A 17,367-nucleotide genomic window follows, 5' to 3' on the forward strand; every position below is an offset into this window, starting at 1 on the left:
CCCAGGAAGCTTCTGTGCTTCGGGGCTGAGCTATGCTGGCTGTACTATGACTCATATACACAATAGCTCAAATGAGAGGCTTAGCACGGAAAATAAGAGTCCAATTTACATTACAATAGAAAGAACAAGAATTAGAATCAGTACTATCACATGTCACTAACTCCATTTTACAAATAAGAAAGCGAATTAATAACTTTTAGAACAGTATGGATAAGTTATATTATCAACCGACTTCAAAAAGAAAGAGGATCTCAATTCGGTCACATTTTTTTATGTTTATTCCCTCTTAATTCAGTCAGGTCTAATCAGATTTGGAAAATTATTTTTTCATCTGAATAGATATACTTACAGATTGGTCCAATAGAGATTTTATCAAAATCGGTTCAGTAATTCAGTTTTTAAATCGAAACTGGTTTTATCACAATTGAAATCGGTTTGTTTGTAGGATCCAATCTTTAATTATTTATGCTGTGATGTTTATGGCTATCTCCATGTATATAAGTTACGGTTACCACTTTCCATCAGGTGTACCTTCAGCTTGTCTACCATCAGTAGTTATGAAAACAAAAAATAACCTGTGAGATCTGCTGCGCGATGATGACGCTCCTATTCGCGTTGAACTTGTCCTTTCGTATGTGGATGTGCGTGTAGAGGGTCATGCCCTTGCACAGTGACGTGACGATCGCGAGCCGCGGCGGCTTCATACATGCGCCCATGAACAGTACCAAGTTCTCGTGCCGGGTCTTGCGGAATGTTGCCACCTGGTGGTACAATAATTATTATAACTTACATACACTTGACAACAACAGAACTAAATCACTTCGAATAGTTTAACAATAAGCTTAGAATGGGCCACCTATTCCTTTCCCGGGGATGTCGTAAGAGATGATTAGAGGAAGTTAAAGGTCAAGGGATAGTCAGCAGCATCTTTCTTAAAACATCACCAACGACTGCGGTTAACTGCGGTTGCCAACCTGTTTGCCAAACGTGGTAACTACTGGCAAACCCAAAATAAAGGGAGAACTATGTTCAACACAGGACAGCTAACGGTTTTTATGATATGGTACATTAAATAGTCCACTATATCTCCTACTTTAAAAATGTTGCGAGAACACAATAAAATAAATGGAATGGGTACATAGGTTACAACTACTGGCAAAACCCACCTTATGGGAGAGATCTACATTATGTCGCACATGCTTCCTATAAAATCTTGGTCACGGCACCGATTCAGAAATATATACACCTATCTATATACTAAAAAAGCTGACTAGGTATAGCATAAGAAAGCAAAATAATAATATATATATATATATATATATATATATATATATATATATATATTTGTATCTATATTAAGTTTACTGTTGTAATCTTTTGGTGGAAACAATAAAGAATATCTATCTACCTTTATCAAGTTAAAAATTAAAATTATTAACTATATTACAATATACTGACCTCGTGTTTGAAGGTGTCGAGCGGCACGCCGTGGTCGCTGAGCGAGTGCACGTGCAGCAGCTTGACAGCGACGGCGCCGTGCCAGCTGCCGCGGTACACGGTCCCAAAGCGGCCCGTGCCGATCGTCTCGAACAGCTTCAGCTCGTCGTACGGGATGTCCCATTCCTTCATCGACAGCTGCACACACGCACAACGATTATTATATACATATATATTACTTTTTTTCATTTAAAAGTTTCCTCTTGTCGGTGCGACTAATTCAAGCATATATAATATATACTAAAAATGAGTAATATCAAAACCACTCCAATAACTACGAGTATATATTAGGTTTCTCTGGACATTGATGGCGGAAAAAAAGATTATCCATATCAGTCTTGTTCATACTAGTCGAATATTAATATTAATCTCGATCGGGTTCTTCTTTTGGATATTACGTATTGAATAACCTACATGTAATACATCCGTTATTGAGCTAATATATTAATATTGTAACTGCAATATACAGATATAATATCTCAAGAAATATTGTACAGTGTAAAACTATTAAGGTTTATATCTAAAAATATTAATCCTTGCGAGTGTCTGGAGTCTGAACTATGTAGGTCGAAACTTATAATACTAATTAATGTCCGGGGTCTTACATTACATTATTGATTGATTATAAATCTACATCTACACTTATAAAGAGTAAAGATTTGTATTTTTGTGTATATGTATGTTTGTAATTAATAAACTCAAATACTACTTTGCCGATTTCAAAAATTTTTTCACCGTTAGAAAGCTACATTCACCCTGGGTAGCATAAACTATATTTATTGCTAGAAAAGATTAGGGATCCTTACTAAAACTTTAGTAACGTAACTCAAGATGTAAAAAAAAGCTATAAAATATCTTACGGCGCGTGCGCTGCGGAAACTATTGGTGATAGAACAAAAGTATGTTCTACAATATTGAAGAAAATATCAATAACTACAAAAAACTCCGATACTATACATATCGTATAAGATACTACATGTCCAACTATTATCGTTATGTCACAATAATCACTTTTTAAAATGTAAAAATGCCCACCCGTGCATAGCCGGCGTAGTTATTATATATATACAGTTATTGTAAGGGAAGTATTCTTGGTATTTCTTTTGTAGAGACGAATGTATAAAGAATATGTTTTTAAATGTAGTGTGTACCTATTTCTGCGTACCTCTTTCTACTAAGTGAGTGTGTGTGTGTGTGTGTGTGTGCGAGCATGTGTGAGAGCGTGTGTGCGCGTGTATTGACATTTATTAGCCATCCCTAATATATACAAGGGACGGAGGTTTAATATAATCCTCAGGAATGGCAATTCATGAGCGGTGAATCTATTCTGTAACATGCACGTGTCGTTCATTTGTTCTGGTGACGGTTGCCACTTTCCATCAGGAAGGCCCACAGCTGAATCATATCCCATGATGCACAAACAATTATTGCTTATGATACAAGCATGAATTTACTCTTTAAATGTGTATTATGCCATACAATTATTTTATATCAGTCATTATTTTGACTCTGATATAATACAAAAAACGAAGACCAAAGATTGTTCCTTATTGGCGTAAATCCTCATAAAAATTAATAATACATCACCAGAAGCAGTCGACGAAAACAGAATCTGCTAAATGCTGTTCTTTATGGGAATCAGGAGGATTACAGGTAGATTAACATACCAGAGGGAGACTGCACAAGTCGTTTGCTTGGGCAACTCTGTCCCATTCGTGTTTCTACCGTGAAGCAGTTGTGTTTGCATGGCTGTGTTTTGGTTTGTAGGGTGGGATATGGTGTGAATTTACTGGGTACAGAGGAATAACACCTGAGTCCTCAGGAATTTTTTTTTTTATACAACTTAGAATGGCAAACAAGCTGACGGTCCACCTAATGAAAAGTGGTAACCGTCGCCTATAAACATGTGCAGTACCATGCGTTGCCATGAATGACAACGCATGGGGGGGTATCATGGGCAAAACAGTATACTCTGTTATGTCCATAGTACTGCTCATGTCTATAGACGAGGGTTACAACTTTCTATCAGGTGAGCCATCAGCTTGCTAACCATTCTAAGTTGCATTAAAAACAATCGATATTTTATTCATAATAAATAAAACAATAATGTATAAAAATAAACTATAGGTATACATACTTCTTCGAATAATCTACGTCGATGCATAAATTCAGTCATGTTTCTAGCTTATAAAAAATGAATACAATATTGAAAATTTAATTAATAAAAAAAAAACTAATTAGTACTATATTGAGAATATTAATAAAAACGTATAAAAACAAAAACGAAATAAAATTACAATTCTTAAAGTGTTAGCGCTGCGAAAAAAAAAACTAAGTCCTATAACAAATAATAAATAAATATACAAACAAACAATGGGCTTGTAAATGAATTTAAAATAAAAAAAAAAGTTACTAATATATGATAACTTTTGTATAAATAAATCACTTAATAATGAATAACGATCACTTTTATTCGTTTAACACTTGTGTTTGCAAGTGAGACGCGGTTATTACTGGCCAGTACTTAGAACAAGTAATGCGAGATGAATCAGTGTCCCGGCGCGTTATCGCCGGAGTTCATTATCGCATGGCGGTCTAGTCACATCTGCCGCCCTTTGTCTGTGCTTGCATTTAACTAATTAATCGTATAGTGGACATTTTAGGGTCAACATTTATTGTATTTTTCTCAACGTCCTCTAACCAAAGGTTGTCTGGAAGAGATTGCTTAGCGATAAGTCCGTCTTTTTAATCACTTCTCATTAAAATATATGCATAAATAGATTTCAGTTTGTAATTTTTTTTATGCAACTTAAAAATGGCTTGTTTGCCATTAAACTTCATATATTGGGCCGTTTTCAGTGTAAGCGACGCGTTCTGTGCCTCAAAACTCAATTATTAATAAAATAGTTTGTCTATGTCATCGTCTCTGCGTGCGGTCGTTTTTAAACTTATAATCGGCGCAACGGACGCCACACCTAGTCTGCACCTAGATACGATCGACACCACACGTCTATTTATTATCTGTAATTAACGATATTAAAAACGTAAAATTAAAATCCAATTGTAAGAGTCTTCGTTTTCTTGCCATCATTCGTAACCTACCATATTCTATACCATACATTCAGTATGAGCAAAAACACGAAATCATTAAATTCTGGATTGGTGAGGGTGGGTGGAGAATAAAATAATAAATAAACTTGTTTTCTTAGAAATAAAAAGAGAATGTATAAGGGGTAGTTACATTTTGTTTTGAAGTGTGAAGTTATATTTTGTCTCCTAGTTTGCATTTAGGTTATTTTACAGTTGTTAATTTTAAACTTTTAAAATATCTCTATAGTTAATCAAATACATATGTCAATTCAGTGTAACACTGTCACTTAGCAAGCAACTGATGTATTGTTTAAAAGTTAACTCTCTTTTAAGTAAGACTAAGTGATCTATCTGTGCAACCATCTGCTAACATCAACGATCAAATGAATACTTAGATAGTATTAAAAACTTTATATGTTAATGTGTGTGCGTGTGTGTGTATATATGCATGTGTATGTATGTATGTATGTATATGTGAGTATGTGTATGTGCAGCATGTGTATGTGCAGTATGTGTATGTGCAGTATGTGTGTGTGTGTGTGTGTGTGTGTGTGTGTGTGTGTGTGTGTGTTATGTTTATTACCTCTGTCTGAAATTAAAATATTACTAGATATTAAAAAGATATATGTAGTAACTTGCATAATATAAAATTTTTTTGATATTCTGTTAGTATGAATGGTTGCACAGTTTTATTCGTAGTAACTTATGCTTGGATTGTGTTTATTATTGTTATTCATATACTGTTGTCAATCATCCAAATAAAATCAGACATTTTTATTCATAGATTAAGAATGCGTGCACAGCTATTTTTTTTACTTAGTTATTTTTGTTTCTCCTTTCTGTCAATTATTTACTTCTTAATTCATCCACATGATTCTATTTCTGATAAATCCATTACGATTTCTTATGTAAATATTAATAGTTATAACATGTATCGTCTATTCCAGAGGATAGACATTTGTAATTGTATTTCTTTTTTCTTTTTTTTTTTTTTTTTTTTGAGGTTTTTTCCAGTTCTACCCAATAGTGTTGCAGAGCTGGGTCTGTGACTTTGTGAATTTGAATTATTGAGTCAGTGTAGTCCTTATAATATATTTTGTTACCAATAATTTATATTTATATATATAATATTTATCTTATTATAATTTATTTTATTTTAGTATGAATACGTCCTTAAACTTTAGTGATAGTTTTTTCAGTTCTTCCGATGAATTTCATAGTGCAGTGAGTGATGATGATTTTATGTTACTTAAAATAAACTCACGCCTTTGAGTTCTTAAAGACAAGAGAGGTGTATTAGCTCATTATTCAGATTTATATTCCACTTTTTCAGACCAGCAGGTTGCATTCTTGTATGAATCTTGGCTTAAACCGTCTTTTTCATCAACTTTGTGTTCTCTGCCAGGTTATCATCTTTTACGCAATGATCGTGTTGGCGCTGGTGGGGGTGGTGTTGCGATATTTTTGCGTGCTAATATCCCTTACAGAATAATTAGTCAATCTGACTCAGTATATAGTGCTTCAGCGGAGTATCTTTTTCTGGAATTGTGTATCCATCATTCGAAAATCTTACTTGGCGTATATTATAGTCCATCTCTTCGTGTGGACACAGTCTTTTGAGCTTCTGGAATCACTTTGTCCCATATACAATGAAACTATTATTCTTGGTGATTTTAACACCTGCTTACTCAAAAATGACTCACGTTCGATTGTGCTCTATTGCTTCCTCTCTTAATCTTCATCTCCTTCCATCACACACTCGCCTCCAAACAGTGCGCCTACACTTCTGGATGATTGGACTGATAAGGTTACTACATTCGGTCAGTTTTGTGCACCTTTCTCCTATCATGATCAATCTATCTGTCCTACAAAATTCGTATAAGCCGTAAAAAAAAGGGAAATTGATTCGGAGAAATCAATTTTGGCAGGATTGATTGGTTCATACTTTATGATTTAAATACTATTGATGAAAAAGTCACATATCTTAATCAAACGTTAAATAATCTGTTCGATAAACATTCCTTCGAAAAGTTGATTTTTTTACGCAATATAATGGCAAAACGTGATGGTAAAAAGAATCACTCCATCGAAAATTTAAATAAATATGTTGCGAAACCGAAGTAATTGCAGAGATGCTAAGAGACGCTACTTTCATGAATCAGCTGAAAGTCTTAAGCCAGCTCAACTCTGGAAACTCCTAAGAACACAAGGGATTGGTAAATGTTTAAATTCAGTTAATTTAGATGCAACGCATTGAATAGTCATTTTTCGACGCCTCTGGTAATTATGGAGGACCATATTAAAAAGACTACTCTTGGAGAACTTAAACCCAATTGACGCTATTACTACGTGTGATATTAAAAAATCAATCTTGTCAATTACTTCAAAAGCAGTTGGTGATGACAAAATGTGTATTCAGATGCTTAGTCTTCTCTTAGATGAGCTTGCACCGATTCTTTCTCACATCTTAAATTATTCTCTGGAAACAGGTTCGTTTCGCTTGGAAAAAAGAGGCTTCCCAAAACCAACAATACGTACCTTTCCGAGTATCGTCCTATTTCTATCTTACCTGTTCTATCTAAAGTACTTGAAAATCTAGTTTATGATCAATTGTCATCTTATCTTTTTAAAAATAAACTCCTTACTCCTTTTCAGTCTGGGTTTCGTACAGCTCACAGTACTGTCACTGCACTACTAAAAGTTACTGAGGGTCTTGCTAAGGATAGACCAGACTTTACTCGACTTTAGCTTTAATTCAATAGATTTTGATAGGTATCCTTGACTCACTTAATATATCTCCACTGGTAATAGCATGGTTTAATTCTTATCTTGTGGGGCGTATGCAGTGTGTTCGGTCGGATGAAACCAGCTGACTGGGTCTTGTTGCCTCCCCAGGGTGGCGTCCTGTCACCACTTCTATTTTCTATTTTTCCAGAACACTTTTATACGAACTTTCCGCTGTACAGTTTTTTTTGACATTTGTGATATCGGTACTCTATAGACTTATTAATAAAATCAAGATGGGCAAATGCATATGGTCTATTATGAATCCAACAAAATCGTCTCTGCGTGCGGTTCGTTTTTAAATCGTTAAAAATAATCGGTAAACCAGATAAGTAAAAAAGTACATGCGACTGGACGCTACAAAATTTTCTACCTATTAAAACAAAGGTCTGCACCTATGGATTACGATGTATGTTTTCGACACCACTTCAGAGTTATTTTCTAAAATTGACCGTCTATTTATTATCTGTTTGAATTAAATACGATATTGAATAAAAACGCTTCTTTACAATATCTTGCATAAAATTAAATATTCAAGAGAATTGTAAGACACGATTACTTCGAACTCCACCACATCATTCTTGCCAGTTATATCCATTCTATGGAATAACCGAAATACAAGTATAGGCATATTCTATATCACATACATTCAGGGTATTTTATGTAATTTATAATGTGTAGTTTGTATTATTCTTTGTGTATAAAACACGATATATATGACTGCCTATTTTTATTTATAAAATAACACATTAACATGGAAAGGTTTTGCTGGAAGAAATCTCTTATTAGAGATAAGCTCGCCTTTGTACGTTTATAATGAATTGAATTACCAGTATGTTTTGTGTACAATAAAGAATAAAGAATAAAGAATAAAGAAATTGAGTTTTTTTTTTTTTTTATGCAACTTAGAATCGCAAACAAGCTGTTGGAAAGTGGTAATCGTCGCCTATAAACATGAGCAGTACCGTGGATATAACAGAGTATACTGTTTCGCCCACGATACTCCCCATCCGTTGCCATTCCTTAGGACTCAGGTGTTATTCCTCTGTATCCTGTAAATTCACTACCATATCCCACCCTTTAAACCGAAACACAGCTATGCAAACACAGCTGCTTAACGGTAGAAACACGAATGGGGCAGAGGCACACAAGCAAACGACTTTTGTACAAAGTCTGGTAATAAAGTAAATAAATAATAAATTTTAATAAAGTTTAATTAAATTATTTTTGAATGCTTATATACACAATCAGGTACTTGTGAAATTATATAAATATATTGTTTTCAATTAATCTGCTTTCGATATATTCCCGTACAATTTTTTTTTATACAACTTAGGATGGCAAACAAGCTGACGGCCCACCTGATGTAAAGTGGTATTCTTATTATTGAAGTCAGTATAAAAATATAAAATACATTTATAAATTTATATACCACGGATTTACAAAAAAGTATATCCATGTATATTTTAAAATAATAAATTAATTTTCATCATGAAGTACAATCAAGGGGTCACCTCTGTATGGCATGACTCTAATATTACTTCGAAAAAAAAGTGAAAAAAATTCTTATTTAGTTATATGAAAATTGGTATTTTTAGCCTACCATTCGTACCTATGTTGGAAACACGCGCTGAGAAATTTTTAACTTTTATAAAATAACTATGGACTGACACTCACGAGCCCTTGACCTATATCACTCAGTACTCGAATAACATCTTTTTGGATGTGTTAGCTTATGATCAATTTTAACAATAGCCGCCCATTGTTTTCACGATGTGAACTGTTCTTGTAATGTCCTTTTTTTTTATTTTTACAAAGTTTTTAGTTCAGATTTTACAAAACGCCGACGCCTGGTCCATTAATGGCAGACTCCAAGATCAATATCATAGTACAAGTAATAAACGTGTACGTGTGCGTGTGCGTGTGCGTGTGCGTGTGCGTGTGCGTGTGCGTGTGCGTGTGCGTGCGTGCGCGTGTGTACTCACGCTGTTCTGGCGCGGCCAGCGCGCGTCGGCGTGGTTGCCGTGCGCGTCGAGCGAGTCGGCGCGCGGCGGGCCGCTGCTGTCCGTCGAGTTGGACCCGCTCAGCGACACCAGCGACCTCTCTGCGCACCACCACCACAACACAACACAACACAATATTATTACATTCACGGTACAACGATCGATATATAAAATAACCTAAAATATAACATCATCATCATCATCTCCCACCCTTGGCTCAATTATTTCGATTCGGCGTAATATGTTTTTATACATACATTATTTATAAACAAAGACATATGAAAACTAAAGAGCAACACTGATAATTTAAGGTTGTGTTTCACGAAAAAACTGATTTCAATCGCGGCATAACTAGTTCTTTTAATACTAAAACTAAAATACTAAACCGATTTTGATAAAAATTTTATAAAACCAATCTGTAAGTATTACTGCAAGTATACTGTGTATGTTTGTAACTCACAGTTATGATATAAAAAAAAAACAAAAAACAAAAAAGTACCTTCTTTTTTTGAAAATAACCAAAGACATATCATCATCTTATTTATGACCAAATATATAAACTAATATATTATAAACAAACACTAACTAAAAAGCGACGCTGAAAATAAAAAAAAATATTACGTTATATAATTTTTAAATTAAAAAGACACAAATTGGCATTGTAAAAGAGTAAAATCATTTGTCTAGATAAATAAAAGTATGTATAGTATTTCATGTGTGAAATATAAGCTCGAAAAGGATTACATAGTAAAAAAAAAAATGCAATTTATTGGCTTTTTTTTTTTAATTTATGTAATAAACATTTACATGTTACTGTAACGAAATACATTCTCACAAGAAATTATTCTGTTCATACTCCAACCAAATCAGCTTTAAGCTTATACGGTGTGGGAATATCCTATTTCTGTCTCGCTCTAATATATAATACCTTATTGGTTTTCTCTCTTTTACAATGCCAATCTGTATAAACTTTATAATGTACGAGTAAGGTTGATACTGACCGCTCTTGACGCTGGCGGTGAGGTCGTCACCACCGTCCGTTCGTGGCGGCGACGCGGCCGACGTGTGGTTCGGACTCGACGCAGCCGGCTTCACGTCTGCGCGCGAATAGTATTTTTTTTTTTTATTGACAATGTAGACAGTGAGAAGTTCCATTATGAAGAACAGAGTTCGCTAAGCAGGCTTCCCTATCTCTTGCATTGAAACTACTTAATGATATTTTGAGCCAGTATCCGCAATTAAATGTATTTGCCTCCAACTTGCTGGAGTTTCGTCGAGTGACCACAGAGTATTTGTGTTCAGACGTTTTTTGTTTCAGTTAAATCTTTTTATATTATTTTTGTGTAATAAATAAATAAATAACAGATGAAAATTAAAACAGGTCAATTGGCCCATCCTGACGAATTGTTTAATATTTAAACATTTACTACGTACCGTAGTTTGGGGGGGGGGGGGACAATGATGAGCTATGCCCTATCTTAAAAGTCCTAATGCTCTACCTTAAAATAAAAGGCCTCAAGAAAATTAAACAGATCGTTTTTTCGGTAAAATAGGGGACTTAATTTTATTTTATCACAAAGGTGTAAAAAAACACAGTCCAGTACCGATGTTCTATGGGCGCTTGTAACAACAGAGGTGTCATACTGGTGTTGCCAACGCTGTATTTGTTTAATTTTTATTTTCAACTTTAATAATATATATATATATATATATATATATATATATATATATATATATATATATATATATATATATATATATATATATATATATATATATATATATATATATATATTCTACTTATTAAGTAATAATTGTACATTACAGCACTAACATATATTATAAAAAAAATTTACCTGTTTTTGCCAAAGCAACTATATAGAAATGCTCGATTTATACAATCTAAGACAACGAAAGTTTGTCATACCTGGAAAATGGAACTGCTGCTTGGCCGTGGGCGGATGCGGCGGGTGGGGCGTGTGTGCGGGGTGGGTAGAATGGGGGTGGTGTGCAGCGGGCGGGTGCGGGTGGGGGTGTGGGTGCGGGTGGGTGTGCGCCGCGTGGTGCGGCGTGGTGGGCAGCGCCAGCGCCGGAGACGACGGCGCCGAGCTGTTACACGACGACGTATTCGACGACGAGTCCGGCCCGCCCTGCTGTGTGACATAAACATCGAGTTAATAAAAAACACCATGTTAATAAACGCTAAGACACTTTCGTTTCGTGGCCATAATTCTAAAAAGTCAAAACCACTATTGCTATTAGGATGAACGTTAAATAAATACCAACATTTCATGTGACAAAATAATAATAAAGAGCATATTATCCGACTCAAAGGACCACAAAGAATGTATAGTACGTTGTAACAAACACATCCTGATGATTTATAATTAAATATATAATTCTCCATCTATTTAGGAGGTACAATATTAAACAACAATAGTCTAGATTTTAAATACACTTTAGAAACAATGTGTGCAGTGCACTGTGTAGCGTGTAGTGTGCGGTGTGTAGCGTGTAGTGTGCAGTGTACCGTGTGCCATGTACTGTTTTCTTTTTTTTTTACAACACAGGGGGCAAACGAGCATGCGGCTCACCTGATGGTAAGTGACTACCGTCGCCCATGGTCACCCACAACACCTACGGCATTGCAGGTGTGCTGCCGGCCTTTTAAAAAGGAATATGCTCTTTTCTTGAAGGTTATGTTGTCGTGTAGTGTGTAGTGTATAGTGAGCGGGTGCGGTACTCACCGTGTAGTGCGGCTGCGCAGGCGCATGCTGGTGCGCGGCGGGGTGGTGGCGGCGGCGCGGCCGGCTGGTGAGCGACGCCAGGAAGCCCCGCGCCGACACCGGCGACGCACACCCTCCCCCCGCACCGTACAACGCGCTCGTCACCGGCACTGGCGACAAAAAACAGATTTAAACACTCATCCGCACTGCCCATGCTGCACATGGTCAGTGCCGATGCGAGACGATCAGCCTCTATACGGATAAGTGTTCGTTATAAAAAATATATTGTTTCCTACACTTTTTATGCTATCCGTACTTTGTCGGTGACGTTAGAGACCGTCAATATTGTGTTGAAGATCTTCACGTTCCACCGAGAATTTCAAAGAGCACATTTTTTTCAAAAGTTTAAAAATGGAAAGAAACTGGCTTGCGATCGAAATGACGCGAATGAAAATTAGATAGGTAGATAGAGTTACAACTATTCTTTATCTATTACTCAATTCATTCGGTAACGGATTTTATCGTTGACAACTCGCTGTTGTCTATCTGACCTTCAGATTCTGAAGACAGTTGCTGACGATCAAAATCGCTTCCGTGTCCGTTCCGCTTCAACACAACTTTGTGTTCTTTAATAATATGTAATCTTTAATACGGATACGGTATCGTTTGCTAAGGATGGCAGGCACCTATTTTTGCAAGATTTTATCAGAAATATGGGGTCTTAGTAAATATTCCACCCGCTTAATATTTTGAATTCTCAACTTTATGCACGCTACATTAAAATTTGTATTTAATTAGTACATTACTGCAGCGACCGGCAAGAGAGGCATTGATGGACGAACGTGTGAATGTGGGCCGAGGGGAACCGAGGCACACATACGTGAGTCCATCAATGCCTAGTTGCGGCCAAGGCTTGTATAGTACTTTTCTCAAATAATGCGCGGAAATTATTCAAATTCACGTTATGTTTCATTAAAATTGTGCATTTTAGCATTGAATAGAAGACCCAAAGCGTTGTAGGCTTCACTTTCTTGGCGAGTTCGCCGAAATAAGCCAGAAAAACATTTTCGAATAAGGATTTCGATTTTCTTTCATTCTTCCATTAAACAAAATTTTCATAGATTTTCAAATATTTTTCTTTAGATTTTGGCGGCAACAAGTTTTCTACTACGGCTCTTGCTGCCTCTTGAATTTCAGGTGGCGTTAAAATAATTTCATTACACTCATTGTCTTCACTTGAACTCATGTTGTCAAATACAAAAGTATTTAAAACCAATGACGAAGTTGACGAACAACTAATAACAATAGTTTTTTACGCGCCAAAATATTATGTTTTTTTCACTAAACAGCTTTCTATGTGGAAGCCAGTTCGAAATTTTAATTAAACCTTTGATAAGTTACCTTTTTGATCGCCATATTGCGGAGTAGAAGATCGTTCTATTTTTAAATTACACGACAAATATGATTTTACATAGTAATTTATGTGGCCGCTAAACACGACAGATATGGAATTTCATACAACTATTGCCGGCCGCTGCTCGACCAGTATCGCAAGTTCGATTTATCTCGAAGAAGGTTGTCAAAATAATACTCAAATTTCCAAGCATGTTTAAGAAAAAAAAATTGTTTGACGAAGATGTACTGTCAGTAATAACACTTTTAAAAAAATACTATCTCACATTTAAACACACACTTACCTATGTATCACAACCATGCACGGAAGTCACACACAAACAGAAATCTGACAAATTCATCCCTAATACATACATAGATAAAAAATTCCTATAACCTATTGTTTCATAATAACACAAAAACATCATCATGCAAAAAGTACATTCCGATGGGTATAAAGGAATACATTCATAGTTAAGCATAAATTATATCCTATTACTCCATTTTATTTGTCTAATCATAATTATAAATTTATTTCCCAAAGTAGAAGAAGAAAGAAGAATTACGACAGAGACACGTCGACTAATTTAAATAAATCAAAGAAGGATAGGCTGTATTAAGAATGACAATATATCTAAAAGAAGAGCGAGTCCAGATATGAATGGAATTCAGTGGAAGAGGAAGACATCGATCCGAACCTAAATATTGGGACAAAGGTAAAGCGACGATACATCAAGCGAGAAAAAATAAAAAAATATCGATAAAGGCCACAACCCACAATAGAAAAATAAATAACAACTATGTTAAAAAAACATTTTTTAAACATGCTTTTGTAATGTCATTCGCCATCTTGTGGCTCGGCCATTTTGTAGTGATATCGCTAATTGCATCGAACTTTTCATTTGATATTCACATTAAAGATTAACAAAAATACCTCATCCGCCATTTTGTAATGGCGGCCATTTTAAAAATATTCCAATATTGAGAATTACATATTTCATTGTCACTAGAATCAAAGTTAAATGCATAATTTCAGCTCAATCAGATATCAAGAAATGGTTTTAATTGATCTTGCAAGATTTGATAAAAACCAACAAACAAACTAACTAATAAATGACAACATACATTACAAGTTAAATAAAAGCTTGTAAAAAGTAGCCATTAATATAAGAATAGATTGATAAACATAAAGGAAACTAAATATATCTCTTTATATCGGAATATTCAGCGTTCTCTGCTTACAAAAAGATAGACACGACTATTATGTATATAAAAATGAAATTAGGAGAATCAAGTGGCAAGTCACCCCAATAACGGGCAAGTTTAAAGACATAAATATACAATTAACACACACAATTATCGTAATACATAGTACATTCCAGTCGGATGCAACTGTCGAACCTCTCACCTTGGTAGTGCCTTTCTGGAGTCCCAGGTATAGAGAAGCGCGCTGCAATACGTACGCACTCGTTTAGCACTCAACACGCTATACCACAAATATTCCACACACACATACATTTATATTTATATAGAAATATTTCATAAAGTATTTGTCTCACACTAACGAAGCATTCACAAGTTCGACAAGTTTATTTAAATTATAACTCGTTAACTTCATGTACGGCACTGCGGGTGACAGACATAGGGAAGCCATGATAATATAACGGATAGTAAACTTATTATAGATAAATACAAATAATTTAAATTTACTGGGTACAGAGGAATAACACCTGAGTCCTCAGCAATGGCAACGCATAGGGGGTATCATGGGCGAAATAGTATCTATACTCTGTTATGTCCATGGTACTGATAATGTCTATAGGCTACGGTAACAACTTTCCAATAGGTGGACCGTCAGCTTGTTTGTCATTCTAAGTTCTATAAAAAAAAAAAAAAAAAAATATAAAAAATGTTCACACTGAGAAAACAACGGGCGGCCTTTAGGTTTACTCTTGAATCCAATATCAGTATTAATCCAATCTGTTGCCAATAATAATTTTATACTGCACTAATAAAACAACAATTATGTTTTAGGTGAGAGTTGAAATCGGTTTGCATTGACAATTTATACTAATGTCCGTCTATCAGAACAATATGGAACCATTATGTCTAGTATTGCAATTTAAGAATTAAAAACGTCTCAATTTCAATATCGATCTATTGGAATTTATTTCAAGAGTAACCTCACTTATCGCTAAAAACGATCTCTTCCAGACTACATTTGGATAGACACTTTCCCTCCCTTCTCGTCTACTTTAAAGCCATTTTACTTTGCCGCTTACATATATTACTAGATCACAGTACTAGATCTATTTTTTTTATTTATTTATTATTATATTTTGTGGCTCCAAAATGAACTTTTGACACTCTTTATAATGAATGATCATTGCCTCTCTGGACCTTTGTCAAGCGCCTCTCTACATTGGACCTTGTCCATCAACTTACTACGAAGTGCCGTACAAAGTTAACAGGCTAAAGCAAGACGATTCCCCTACTTTTTGACAAGTTTACCCAGTGTTCTGACACAAATACAACACTACCATGTACACTGATAAAATTATCACTTGTATGGGGGATTATTTAATAACAAAATTCAATAAATATATTGAAACCTAATTCAACCTAATAAATAACCAATAACACGATGGATTAACATAATTGTATTGAGAGCTCACTCACACTCTCTTAAAATAATACAACAGCTTTTATTGTGTATGTGTTAGTGTAAGCATAGATAAAAAAAAAAAATAACAAGAGTACTAACCGTCTTTGTGAAATTTTTCTTTAAAGGCAATCACAAACTCAGGTGGGAGACCACACGACGGAGGAACTTTACTTTCGCAGTCTCTGAAAAATAAAAAATATTATAATAATAAAAAAAGTATACAAATGAGATTGAGTTTGCAATATATATCTTCATGATTATAGTTTACAAATTCTTAACAAGTATTTACTGAAATGAACTAATAGCTTGAAAGGAATTACCATACCATTTTCAGATATTCCCGGTTAATCACAACATTACTTCCAAAAAAAAAAAAAAATAAATAATAGTGGCCACTACTTAACAGATTAAAATATTAGCATCCAACAGCTAGATCCGATGGAATTCTAGCATCAAACTCTCTGCTATCTGAGCCTAGTATGTTTGCAGAAAGATGATTTTCAATTTATTATAGATTTTTTTAAATGCAAAGGATTATGTGTTTTAAAACATTTCCAAATAATACTGATTATCGCTTGCGAACGTACCTGTGGCACTTGAACTTGCACTCCTTGCACTTGAGGCCGGAGCCGAAGAGCATCTGCTTGTCGCAGTAGTCGCAGGTGGCGATGAGCATGGTCTTGGTGAAGCGGTGCGCGATGTCGTGCGCCATGCACCGGCTGACCGTGGGCGTGCGCGGCGTGCGCGGCGTGCGCGGCGGCGGCGGCGGCGGCGGCGACCGCGGGCAGCCCGCCACGCCCTAGCGTAACAAACGAATCCGTTAGAATGGCACATATAGGAAACTGCCACATACTTTTTTTGGCGGCTCATTGGAGGCGGAAGTAAAAAGCATTAAATTAAACTAAATCGATTTCAGAATCGATAGTACTCAATAAGGTTTTAACACTTAGTTGTGTCTATTTTTGTGAATTCAAAACAGATCATCAATCATCAATGATTCATCTTATTGATATGTAATAGTCGTATGAATATTATGAAATAGCAATGTAGTGATAACATAACATGAAGATCTGACAACGTATGGAGAAAAGTGAATGTCTACTAGATGGAAGGACAATCTTAAATACAAGTGTGTTGTATAGAATCATGGCTGCAAGCAGATGCACTCCTTGTCCAGTTTACAGGCGAAGCCTATGACTGAAATTATATA

The 17,367-nt window shown here is 35.3% G+C and overlaps 1 protein-coding gene across 1 annotated transcript in view; it reads right to left on the reverse strand.

Annotated features, from left to right (window-relative positions):
• LOC113520715 (kinase suppressor of Ras 2) overlaps positions 1–17,367 on the reverse strand; it is a 37,906-nt gene that overhangs the window by 3,419 nt on the left and 17,120 nt on the right. Inside the window, exons 7-14 of the mRNA XM_052897274.1 lie at positions 16,745–16,956; positions 16,257–16,339; positions 12,122–12,270; positions 11,302–11,527; positions 10,376–10,471; positions 9,357–9,475; positions 1,459–1,635; positions 576–761 (exon numbers count right to left, since the gene is read on the reverse strand). Coding sequence (XP_052753234.1) covers positions 576–761; positions 1,459–1,635; positions 9,357–9,475; positions 10,376–10,471; positions 11,302–11,527; positions 12,122–12,270; positions 16,257–16,339; positions 16,745–16,956 — 1,248 coding nt within the window. The remainder of the gene's footprint in view (positions 1–575; positions 762–1,458; positions 1,636–9,356; positions 9,476–10,375; positions 10,472–11,301; positions 11,528–12,121; positions 12,271–16,256; positions 16,340–16,744; positions 16,957–17,367) is intronic.

Source organism: Galleria mellonella, unplaced genomic scaffold, assembly GCF_026898425.1.
Source record: "Galleria mellonella isolate WM207_F2 unplaced genomic scaffold, CSIRO_AGI_GalMel_v1 utg36, whole genome shotgun sequence".
Lineage (NCBI taxonomy): Eukaryota > Metazoa > Arthropoda > Insecta > Lepidoptera > Pyralidae > Galleria > Galleria mellonella.